This window comes from Hylobates moloch, unplaced genomic scaffold, assembly GCF_009828535.3.
Source record: "Hylobates moloch isolate HMO894 unplaced genomic scaffold, HMol_V3 SCAFFOLD_16, whole genome shotgun sequence".
Classification (NCBI taxonomy): domain Eukaryota; kingdom Metazoa; phylum Chordata; class Mammalia; order Primates; family Hylobatidae; genus Hylobates; species Hylobates moloch.
Window position 1 is genome coordinate 5,737,682 of NW_026652291.1, and position 13,304 is coordinate 5,750,985.

Genomic DNA, 13,304 nt, shown 5'->3' on the forward strand with positions numbered 1-13,304 from the left:
GTGAGCTGAGATCGCGCCATTGCACTCCAGCCTGGGCGACAAGAGCAAAAACTCTGTCTTAAAAAAAAAAAGGAATGAGGAGGAGCTCTAGACATTGCAAAGGAATGCCTTGTAGGCCACACTGCTAAGTAAAAAGAGCAAGGTTCAGAACAAGAGAGCGTGCTACTTTGTATCTACTGGCCAGAAACCTGAAGCCCTACAGCAGAGTTAAAACTCTGTCTCTTACTGCATCACTTTAAAAAGGTTTCGAAATTATCAAAAGGCACGTGAATCAAGGTAGATGGGGCTGTCCATTGTACCATGTGTTTTCATTTGAATTCTTAGGCATGGGTCTAGGAGTGCAAGAATCCCGGAACATTAAAAATTCAATATAATAGAAATATAAATGGGGAAAAAGACATTAATGAGCTGATTTCATAAAGTCATTTATTAACAACCGAAATGTCCACTGACTGATAAATGGATAAACAAAATGTTGCATCCAGTGGAATATTACTTGACAATGAAAAGGAATGATGTGTGCTCCAACATGGGTGAACCTTGAAAACAATTATGCTAAGTGGGAGAAGAGAGGGAAAAGACCACATATTGTATGATTTCATTTCCAGAAAACGTCCAAGGTGGCAAATCTATGGAGACATGATGTAGACTAGTAGTTGCCAGGGGCTGGGAGGAGGGGGCAACTGGAAATGACTGCTCATGGGTGAGGAGTTTCTTTGCGGGTGATAAAAATTTTCTAAAATTAGATAGTGGTGATGGTTTTACAACTTATACTAAAAATCAATGAATCGTACATTTTAAAAAGGTCAATTTTATGGTATGTGAATTACATTTCAATAAAACTGCTATTAAAAAGTCATTCATTGGACAACTAGGGAAATCTGAATGCTGACTTGCTATTAAATGATATTAAGAAATTATTAGTTTTTAAGTTAATAATGGTATTATAGACTTTATTTTTATTTTTGCCTTTTTTTTTTTTTTTTTTTTTGCGACAGAGTCTTGCCCTGTTGCCCAGGCTGAAGTGCAATGTGTGACCTTGGCTCACTGCAGCCTCGACCTCCTGGGCTCAAGTGATCCTCCTGCCTCAGCCACTAGCATAGCTGGGGCTACAGGTTCGCGCCATCACACAAGGCTAATTTTGGTATTTTTTGTAGAGATGGGGTTTCACCATGTTGCCCAGGCCAGTCTCTAACTCGTGGGCTCAAGTGATCCACCTGCCTCAGCCTCCCAAAGTGCTGGGATTACAGGCATGAGCCACCACGCCCAGCCATTATGGACTTTAAAAAAGAGTCTATATCTTAGAAATACATACTGACATATTTACAGATACAATGACGTAGTGCCTTAGGTTTGCTTTAAAATAATCCAATATGGGGTGACGGGGTAGTGGGAGAGGGTCATAATGAAGACTGACCACATATTGATAAATGAGAATGGCAGGTAAAAGGTACTCCTCTTTCTACTTTTGTACACATTTGAGAACATTTTCATAATACAAAATTTGAACCATCTTTTTTAATCTCTGAAAAACTACAAACATCTACTAAACCCTTTTCTATAAATCACTACAGAATACCTATCTAAACTGGAGAGGGCAGCTAATGAGAGAAACAAAAGAAACTATAGTATGTTCTATCTAAAAGAGCAAAAGAGAAAAGATTTTTTTCTGTAATTTGCCAATTTGTAAGGAGAAAGTGCAGTAGACAAGAGAAAAAGCAAAAGCCACTTGCTCCTTAATTTTGGTTAACCACGATAAAGAACTAAGTTAATTATTCATTAATGTCATTGACTGCCAAGAGCTTAAAAATTTTAATTTGTCAGTTGCACCTACCCAATAAAACTTGCGAAGAGACCGTAACATAATATTTCACACAATGGCTGATGTGCTGAATATGATCTAATGTATTTGGCACACTTTGCAAATCAAATTAAACCTTGAAAAAAGATTTTCAAATTATATTCATGTTTTAAATATTTGGTTTAATGTGAATAATGCTAACTTATGGAATATTGCTAGAGGCATGCACAGCAAGGCAATGCAGATGGCAGAAAGAACACACCAGCTGGGCTTTGGGGTCCAGTCCCAGATTTGGCTCTTGTGTAGCCTGGGCAAATCACTAAACTTCCCAGAGGCTTCATTCTCATCTATAAAATGGGCACAATGATAGCTGCCTCACAGAAACGTGGAGGGGTGAAATGAGCAAATACATCCAAAATGTCTGCTGCAAAGTCCAGCCCTTAATCAATACATGGTACCTTTGAGTAGTATTCTGAATATCAGTGTTAAGTGCCAATGTAGCACAGGCTTCTCACAGCTAAAAATCTGTGGTGGGCTTTTGACACAGTGGTTGCCGAGGCTATGTTCTGAGGCTAGAGGGTTTCGATGTCTTGGAATGACAGGACTGACTTGCTTATTAACCTCTCCAACAGAAGCCTTCTGGTTATATTTAGCAATTCTCTGATCCATTAATTAATGAAGCCAATAATTATTATAATTCTTTGGTGTTCTAATTCATAGATCCACTAGTTGATATAACTGATTTTAAAAGTTGCAAAGGCACATTAAAGTATTTCATATTAAAGTACTTTAAAAAGGAAGCTGCCTAACTAGTCTGAACAAACAAGCAAAATTTCAAATGGGAAATATGAGCTACTCACTGGTTAATGCATAACAAAATAGATGATCCCAGATACATGGCACAATGACCATATTTTCATCTACATTTTACATTTTAAAAATCCCTGCACTAAAATGAAAATCAGCTGTGTGTGTATACAATGGATTGACTGAACTCCAAACCGCTCCGTCTTCTTGAAAACACATGTGAGCAAACTCCAGGCCTCCTGACATTTGCCATGAGCCCTGCTGTTGACCTCAGATTCAATGGAAAGAAAGAAGTGATTTTTTAGAACACAAATTTCTTCTGTTTATTAAGAAATACACACCACAGAACATTTAGAAACTAACTAAAAGTATTTAAAAATTCATAACCCTATTACTCGGGAAAAAACCCGTGGATTACTTTTGCTATACAGTACTTCATTCCAGTCTTCTTTGCATAAATGTTGTCTATTTAGTTGAAATGATACAGTATATACAGTTTTATAGCCTGCATTTGACTCAATGTAATGCATAAGCATTTTCCCTCTTGTACCAGTAACACAAACATTTTTAAAGACCACACAGTATTTAATCATATGGAGGCACCATCATCTCCTGGCCATGCCCCTACTGCTTGCTGCTCCCTTACTGTTTCCTATCCAGTTTTTCTCCATTGTGCACAGTGCTGCAATGGATTCTCTTATTCATCCATCATTTGTCTGTATTTACAGTCACAACAGCAATATCTAAGGGGTCTGTTCACTGTATTCTGCTACCAGAGTATTGCCCCACTCCAACCGCAACTCTGAAAAACTTCCGTATTAGCAAGAATTTTAATACAGCCCTTCATGAACATTTGATTCTCTTTTCTCCACTATATGGTAATCCAAGCTCAGCAAAGTGGAAACATTCCAAGTCATTCTATCCAAGAGTAAGTCCAACATGAACCAAGCCAGCTTTGCAGGCTGAGGTTCACCACAGTGAAGGCGTGTGATATGGTAGCCCGTTCTTCATATTTTAAAAAATATCAAAGGAAAGGGAGAAAGCAGAGTCTGGGGAGCTCACAGAGACTGAGGAAATCCTAAGACCCAGGGCAGTATCCTCAAGGGAAAGAAGACCTGGGTAACTGGTGCAAGCAGGCCAACGGCAGGGACAGGGGAACAAGTGACAGCTCCCTCTCTACAGAATACCTATCCACAGGCCCAGCACATTACAGTGGGCCACAATCCCGCCCCATTTCAGGAAGCCTTGACCTTAGTTGTTGGTGAATTATTTCCATGAACCTGCAGTTCTCATCGTTATACTAGTCAAGGCATATTAAGAATGATAGTCAAAGCTTAGAGGTCATGACAACATTCTTCAAATAAGTGGAGTATTATTGTGGAAAGGAATCAGAATGATTATCTATGGCCCCACAGGTACTACTGAGGCCAGTGAGTGTTGACTGCAGCCTAAAAACTAGGTAGAGGCTGCGGCAGCAGAAAGACATGCACTCTTCCTGCACTGGCTTTGAGCAGGACCCCCAGTGAGTACCTGCCTGCTTCTTGGTGGCACAGCCATCCCCAGCATTCGGCAGACAGCAAAAGCTGTACACCCAAACCTCAACATACCGAGTGAGCCCTAAGCATTGAAAAACTAATTCTGGGGGAAAAAATCACTTGATATTTAAAAATAAAAATGCAGGTCAGATGCAGTGGCTCATGCCTGTAATCCCAGCACTTTGGGAGGCCGAGGCAGGCGGATCACTTAAGGTCAGGACTTCAAAACCAGCCTGGCCAACATGGTGAAACCCTGTCTCTACTAAAAATACAAAAAAAATTAGCCGGGTGTGGTGGCGTGTGCCTGTAGTCCCAGCTACTCGGGAAGCTGAGGCTGGAGAATCGCTTGAACCCGGGAGGTGGAGGTTGCAGAGAACCAAGATCACGCCACTGCACTCCAGCTTGGGCGACACAGCAAGAACCTTAGAAATAAAAATAAGAATGTCATGTGTCCAGGCTACTTCAAGTCTATATCAGGATGGCAGGCTAAAATATTATGAAGCGATAATTGTGTGGCCACTTAAAACCAGAGATTTGCCTAAAATCCATCTTGCCTAAAAGACTCCCCACCCCAACCACGACCACAGAGAGTCAGCTCTAAAGACAGACAGAGGTGTGGGCACCAGTTCCCAAGTGTCCACATGGCAGCTCCCTCAAAGATGAGCACAGCCAGGGCAGCTGCTGCAGGCACACCCCTCCTGCAGGCACACCCCTCCCACGGGCACGCCCCTCCTGCCCCTGTTTCCACTGTCCTCTAATTAGCTGCACAGAAAGTAGGGAGCCCAAGGTCCCTCCATTCAGGGGATGCAGCCCACTCACCTGCTTTCTTGTGAATCTTTTTTTCTACTTCTTGGTGTGACCTTCTGGCAACTAAGCTTTGATTTGCTTTCAGTTGGGAAAAGAATGTTTATAAAGAAATATCCGATGACTATGAAATAATTTATTTTTCTGTGCAGTTATGAAATTCAAGTGTCATTCTTAATCAAGAAAACAAAACTCTTGAGCATACCCTGTTATTTTCTTTCCGTAGTTTTCTAAAAATAAGGAAGTTTCAGGAGTCTGAAGTTTTATATAAAGCAGCTCCTTCAAATGTACCCTTTCAGACACAGCAGTCATCAGATTTATTTTTGGAAAGCTGGGTAGGTCAAGAATACTTAAAATAATGCGGTTTCTATTTAAAATACCTGAATCACTTTGTAACTCAGAAGGAAAAAAGATTACTTAAAATGATTATTCAAAATGCAGACATCAGCCCAACAGGTGTAGTCATCTCACACGGAGCTGGTGATAACTATCTGGGATGACAAAGAAATTGATTTCTTCCCACAGATGTGTGGAAATGCAGCCAAGTACTTGAGAAAAAACTCAAAGACACAACCTTAGACAGTCCTCCCTCCCAACTCCAAGGAAAATACACATTAACTGTGAAATAATTAGTTAAATTGAAATGACAATGAAAGGTAGTCCTTTAGTTTGTTTTTGTTTTGAGATGGGGTCTTGCTCTGTCACCCGGCTGGAGTGCAGTGGTGCTCTCTGTAGCCTTGGCCTCCTAGGCTCAAGCAATCCTCCTACCTCAGCCTCCTGAGTAGCTGGGACCACAGGCACTTGCCACCACACCCAGCTAATTTTTAAATTTTTTGTAGGGATAAGGTCTCACTATGTTGCCAAGATGGGTCTTGAACTCCTGGGCTCAAGTGATCTGACCGTCTCAGCCTTCCAAACTGCTGGGATTACAGGCGTGTGCCACTGTGCCTAGCCAATGAAAGGTATTTTTAAAGGAACATCTAAATGTTGTAATCTCAAAAAACGTTTTAGCCAAAGGCATCTTACAACGAAGACGAATTGTCTTTTCTATAGTTAGTCACGAGGAAGAGTGATTCTGGCTAAAGACGAGCCATGCGCAAGTTCATGTAGACATGAGGGCGCCAGCTAGCGGGACAGAAATTGTTATGAGGCATTTTATTTCCAACATTGTCTAATTGTCTAATTCCATTATCTTCTAAGAAGATAATGACAAAATTATTTAACACAAATATTGCTTTTTAATATCTAATTCCCAAGAGCCACAGGGACATGAAATGATGACTTAAATTTGCCAGAAATCTACCAGGGACAGAGCTCTGTAGCGGGTGATGTCCTTGTGGACAGCAGAGGAGATTCCAAAGGAACAGTGCACTTTACATGGGAGTGGCTTGCTTTGCAGCTAGAAGAGGGGGAAAAGCTAATGATAACATAGGATTCTGAGCTCCTCAAAGGGAGGCCCGCCACCTCTGCACCCCCAATGCTTGCCTCGGAGCTTTGAATGTGGCATATGATCGAGTGTTGCTACGCTGAACTGAATGATAGTATAAGCTAAGTGCATATAAGAGATAAAAGCTTTCGTCGGGCGCGGTGGCTCACGCTCGTAATCCCAGCACTTTGGGAGGCCGAGGCGGGCGGATCACGAGGTCAGGAGATCGAGACCATAGTGAAACCCCGTCTCTACTAGAAATACAAAAAAAAAAATTAGCCGGGCGTGGTGGCGGGCGCCTGTAGTCCCAGCTACTCGGAGAGGCTGAGGCAGGAGAATGGCGTGAACCCGGGAGGCGGAGCTTGCAGTGAGCCGAGATTGCGCCACTGCACTCCAGCCTGGGTGACAGAGCAAGACTCCGTCTCAAAAAAAAAAAAAAAAAAAAAAAAGAGATAAAAGCTTTCAAAAAAAAGCTAGGTAGAACAACCTCCAAAAGTGGCCCGAAGGATCGTGGTTCTTTCTGCAAGCTCTTTCCATCCCAGAGAATCTTGATAAAGAACTGTTCTCGGCCGGGCGCGGTGGCTCACGCCTGTAATCCCAGAACTTTGGGAGGCCGAGGCGGGGAGATCACGAGGTCAGGAGATTGAGACCATCCTGGCTAACACGGTGAAACTCCGTTTCTACTGAAAATACAAAAAATTAGCCGGGCGTGGTGGCGGGTGCCTGTATTCCCAGCTACTCGGGGGGCTGAGGCAGGAGAATGGTGTGAACCTGAGAGGCAGAGCTGGCAGTGTGTGGGTGGCAAGCCACCCAGGGGCCGAGGCAAGAGACTGAGGACATGAGCTGTTCCAGTATAATAAAATATAAAACAAGAATAGTTATACCAGATATAGATCTTAGATATGATTATATATGAATATCATTAATCATTAGTTGGTAGCAATTACTCTTTATTCCAATATTATAATAATCCTCGCTCTATAACCATAACCTAGGAAAAACCAGGCCATACAGAGATAGGAGCTGAGGGGACACAGTGAGAAGTGACCAGAAGACAAGAGTGCGAGCCTTCTGTTATGCCCGGACAGGACCACCAGAAGGGCTCCTTGGTCTAGCGGTGACGCCAGCATCTGGGAAGATGCCCATTGCCAGGCAGACCGTGGTCTAGCGGTAGCAAAAAGTGTCAAGGAACAACACCCGCTACTTAGCAGACTGGGAAAGGGAGTCTCCTTTTCCCCGGGGGAGTTTAGAGAAGACTCTTCTCCTCCACATCCTGTGGAGGGCCTGATATCAGTCAGGCTCGCCCACAGTTATCCGGAGGCCTAACCATCTCCCTGTGATGCTGTGCTTCAGTGGTCATGCTCCTAGTCCACCTTCATGTTCCATCCTGGACACCTGGCTCTGCCTTCTAGATAGCAGTAGTAAATTAGTGAAAGTACTAAAAGTCTCTGATATGCAGAAATAATGGCATAAGCTGTCTTTCTCTCTGTCTCCTCTCCCTCTCTGCCTCGGCTGCCAGGCAGGGAAGGGCCCCCTGTCCAGTGGACACGTGACTCACGTGACCTTACCCATCATTGGAGATGACTCACACTCTTTACCCTGCCCCTTTTGCTTTGTATCCAATAAATAACAGCACAGCCAGACATTCGGGGCCACTACCGGTCTCCGCGCATTGGTGGTAGTGGTCCCCCGGGCCCAGCTGTCTTTTCTTTTATCTCTTTGTCTTGTGTCTTTCTTTCTACAACCTCTCGTCTCTGCACACGGGGAGAGACCCACCAACCCTGTGGGGTTGGTCCCTACAGCAGTGAGCCCAGATCGCGCCACTGCACTCTAGCCTGGGCGACAGAGTGAGACTCCATCTCAAAAAAAAAAAAAAAAAAAGAACTGTTCTCAGTGGTCCATTTGGACTGTTCCTTCCTTGACTCAATAAGCATTTAATGATCACCTACAAATGTACATCACTGAGCTATACAATTCACCACCAAGCCCCAAAATACTATCATACGTCGTGTGATTATGTTGACAGTGCTAAGATTGTTTTATTGTTACTCTAAGTTTTGATTCTCTGTCAATATTAAAGAGCACAATGTGTTTGCTAGAGCAAGATTCTGCCATGAGACCAATTTTACTAAAGTTCCTGTGTCACTCAAATGCCCACCTTTGGTAGGTCCTTTCCTGTTAAGCACGGCCTGCTGTTCCTCAGTAATGTTCAGCCGCCGAACCACATCAGCTAGAGCTGATTTGAGCAGCTGGATGTCATCTTCTTGCATCTGGACTCTCTGCTCCAGTGAAGCAATGCGGTCTGTCACCTCCATGCTACTTGCAGCAGAAGCGCTGTCATCTAAACCAAAGAAAGGATCAAGTGAGTTTTAAGTGTTCCCCGGAAATCAGGTCTATAAACATACTCTATCTAGCACACTGTTTTAAGCCCATTGTTTTAACATAATAACCCTTACAGACTAAAGATACTGCTCTTATGCAGAAATCACATGAAATCTTTAGCTGTGTGTAACTACAACTCTTCATTCTACAATGGTCTTTTCATTCTCTACATTTGCGCTTTTCATTACAAAGTGTGGTTTTAATTGTCATTATACTTTTCTACATGCAGGCCAACTTGTTTTCAGTGATATCAGAGAACCTTAGCAGTGGAAGGGATGTTAGCATATGTCCACTTCAACTTCCCACATATTGCAGAAACCCAGTCTGCATGGTCTTCTAGCTTCTGTTCCAACTATGTGAACTGACAGGTAGGTCATACAATCACAAGGCCACCCTATCCATCGGTCAAGACTCTGAAGGATAAAGCAATATGAGTTTGGCAAGCTACCCTTACAATTATGGTAATCATATTTTCTTACATAGAATCATAATTTCCAACTCCTTATCAGAGTCTATAAACCTCTCCATGATCTTCTTTGCCTCTCCAATCTCATTTTACATCATTCTTCCCTTCACTTACTGTGCTCCAACCAGAGAACACAGAGAACACTTTGGGAGGCTGAGGTGGGCAGACTGCTCGAGCTCAGGAGTTTGATATCAGCCTAGGCAACATGACAAAACTCTGCCTCTACAAAATACCAAAAAAAAAAAAAAAATTAGCCAGGTGTGGTGGTATGTGCCTGTAGTACCAGCTACTCAGGAGGCTGAGGTGGGGCAGTTTCTTGGGGTCCAAGAGGTCAAGGCTGCAGTGAGCTGAGATTGCACCACTGCACTCTAGCCTGGGTGACAGAGCAAGACCCTGGGTGACAGGGTCGCCCAGGCTGGAGTGCAGTGGCACAAAAGCAAAACAAACAAATGGCCAAAATAGTGCAAATTTAATGCACAGAAATATACAATTACAGGCCAGGTGCAGTGGCTCATGTCTGTAATCCCAACACTTTGGGAGGCCAAGGCAAATGGATCACCTGAGGTCAGGTGTTCGAGACCAGCCTGGCCAACATGGCGAAACCCCATCTCTACTAAAAATTCAAAAATTAGCTGGGTGTGGTGGTGCGCGTCTATAGTCCCAGCTACTTGGGAGGCTCAGGCGGGAGCATCACTTGAACCCAGGAGGCAGAGGTTGCAGTGAGTCAAGACTACACCACTGCACTCCAGCCTGGGCAACAGAGCAAGACTCTGTCTCAAAAAAAAAATATATCTATGTATACACACACACACAAATACACACACACACAATTACGAAATACTAATCAAAGACTAAGTAAAATAAATGCAAAACAGCCCACCTCAAGGTACATTATAGTCAAACTGTTGAAAACCAAAGATAAAGAACAAATACCAAAAGCAAAGAGAAAAATGACATATTAAATACAAGAGAACTGCAGTCTGATTAACAGCTGACTTAACATAAACTACGGAGACCAGAACAGAGCGGAACTACATCTTTAAAGTACCAGGTGAGAAAAAACTAAATACAGAATTTTACATCCAGCAAAACATCTTCCAAGAAAGCAAGCAAAATGAAGACATTTTCAGAGTAACAAAACCAGAAAGAATTAATCACCAAAAGACCGGCACTGCAAGAAATGCTAATCCAAGTTCTTCAGGCTAAAGAGAAATTATATAAGATTAAACTCAGACCCTCAGAAAAAAATGAAGAGCACTGGAAATGATAAATACCTGCATCGGTTCAAAGACTCATTTTTTTTCCTTTTTCCTTTTATGTTATTATGAAACCTTAAGTTTTTTTTTTTTTTTTTTTTTTTTTGACAGGGTCTTACTCTGTTGCCCAGGCTTGAGTACAGTGGTGTGATCACAGCTCACTGCAGCCTCCACCTCCTAGGCTCAAGTGATCCTCCCACCTCAGCCTTCCGAGGATCTGGGACTACAGGCGCACCCCACCACACTTGGCTAATTTTTAAATTTTTTATAGAGGTGAGGTCTCACTGTGTTGCCCAGGCTGGTCTTGAATCCCTGGCCTCAAGTGATCCTGCTTCATCCTCCCAAAGTGCTGGGAATACAGGTGTTAGCCACTGTGCCCAGCCTTGAACCTTCAAACTTTTAAAGACAGAAATTAAAATACTGTCTTATAGGGTTTATAACGTATTTTTATGTAATAAATATGAGTACCATAACATAAAAGATGGGGTAAATATGGATCTACGAGTTGCAAGATTTCAATATTTTATATGAAGTATATGTCATTAATTATAAGTGGTTTTCATTTACTTTAATTGACAAAAATTGTATATATTGTACACAACATGTTTTAAAATATATATATATATATATATATATATATATATACATTGTGGAATGGCTCAATTGAGCTAACACACACATGCATTACCTCACATACTTATTTTTGTGGTGAGAACACTTAAAATCTACTCTCTTAGTGGTTCTCAAGAATACATACATGTTATTAATTATACATATATGTTAGTCACAATACTGTACAATAGATCTCATGTAAGTGGTTATTATTAACTGTAAGGGGTTAGTATTAACTGTAGTGGAAAAGTCACAGATGTATATTGTGATCCCTCATAAATGACTAAAGAATAATGCAAAGGAGTGTAGCTAAAAAGCCAACAGAAAATTTAAAATGAAATTCTATATTCAAATAATTCAAAAGAAGGAAGGAAAAGAGTAACAGAGGTACAAAAAAGAGAGACAAGTAAAAAACAAAAAATAAAATGCTAAACTCAAACCCAATATAGCAATAATTCTATGACATGTTACATTAAGGCAATAATTTCATTAAACACACCAATTAAAAAGCAGAGGATGGCAGAATAATTTTTTTTTTAAAAAAAGCAAAACCCAACTATATGCTGTCTACAAGAGATACACTTTAAATACAAAGACACAGATAGGTTGAAAGTATATGAATGGAAAAAATATATACCATGGAAATAATAAGCATAAAAAGGTGGGATGGCAATATTAATATCAGATAAAATAGATGTCAAAATGTATTACCAGAAATAAAAAGGGCCATTTCATAATGAAAAAAGGGTCACTTATCAGAAAAACACTGCAATCATATGTGCCTAATAGAGCTTTAAAATACATGAAGCAAAACTGACAGAATTAAAGTTAGAAACAGACAATTCTATAATTTTTCCTGAAGATTTTAATGTCCCTCTCTCAGCAACTGATAGAACAACTAATAAAAAAAATAAGTAAAAGCTTGGGCAGTATAGCAAGATCTCATCTCTATAAAAAATATAAAAATTAGCCGGGCGTGGTGGCACACACCTGTAGTCCTAGCTACTTGTGAGGCTTAGGTGGGAGGATCATTGAGCCCAGGAGATCAAGGTTACAGTGAACTATGACCATGCCACTGCACTCCAGCCTCGAAAACAGAATGAGATTCTCTCTTAAAACAAACAAACAAAAAACCAGTACAGACATAGAATATTTGAACAACACTATAAACCGTGTTGACTTAACTGATATGTAGAGAAAACTGTAGCTAACAATAGCAGTGCATATGGTACATTTTCAGGATACATCATATTCTGGGTCATTAAACAGATCTGAATAAATTTAAAGATTGAAAGAATATGTTCTCTGACCACAATGATATTGTTAGAAATCAACTACAAATATCTGGAAATGAGGCAATATATTTCTAAATAATCATTGGATCAAAGAAGGTATCAGGAGAAATTGGAAAAAATTTTAATCAAATGATAATGAAAATACAACATGGCAAAATACATGGGATGCAGCTAAAGCAGGGCTTTGAGGAAAAATAATAGCTTTAAAACCACTGTTTTAGAAAAGGAGAATCTGGTTATCTGAAAAGGTCAACAAAATGTAAGCTCCATAAAGCATGAATCTTTTCTGTTGGTTCACTACTTTGCCTCTCAACCTAACACACAGTGGGAACTCAATAAATATTTGGTAAATTAATGAATAAATGGGTAAATGAGTATCTCTTTTGAAGCATGCATTAAATTAGTTGTTAGGGATAAAAGATGATTGGCCCACACAGCTATCCTTAAGAAGCTCTCTGTCTAGTGGAGAAGACACATGCCTACAAATTTCTAAACTGATTTGATAAGTTATATAAATATATAAAGTGGTAAGTGAACAAAGAAAATATTAGCTGTATTTGGAAAAATGGGATCAAGCAGGGGTTGTCCTTGAAGAATAAAAATATTCACCAGGGCCGGGCGTGGTGGCTCACGCCTGTAATCTCAGCACTTTGGGAGTCCAAGGTGGGTGGATCACCTGAGGTCAGGAGTTTGAGACCAGTCTGGCCAATATGGAGAAACCCCATCTCTACTAAAAATACAAAAATTAGCCGGGCGTGGTGGCACACACCACCTGTAGTCCCAACTACTCGGGAGGCTGAGGCAGGAGAATTGCTTGAACCTGGGAGGTGGAGGTTGCAGTAAGCTGAGATCGCACCACTGCACTCCAGCCTGGGTGACAGAGCACGACTCTGTCTCAAAAAAAAAAAAAAAAAAAAAAA

The 13,304-nt window shown here is 41.2% G+C and overlaps 1 protein-coding gene across 2 annotated transcripts in view; it reads right to left on the reverse strand.

Annotated features, from left to right (window-relative positions):
* Positions 1 to 13,304, reverse strand: part of EML1 (EMAP like 1) — a 163,912-nt gene that overhangs the window by 92,810 nt on the left and 57,798 nt on the right. For both annotated transcript variants that reach the window (XM_032179899.2, XM_032179898.2), the window contains exon 2: positions 8,532 to 8,714. In XM_032179899.2, coding sequence (XP_032035790.1) covers positions 8,532 to 8,714 — 183 coding nt within the window. The remainder of the gene's footprint in view (positions 1 to 8,531; positions 8,715 to 13,304) is intronic.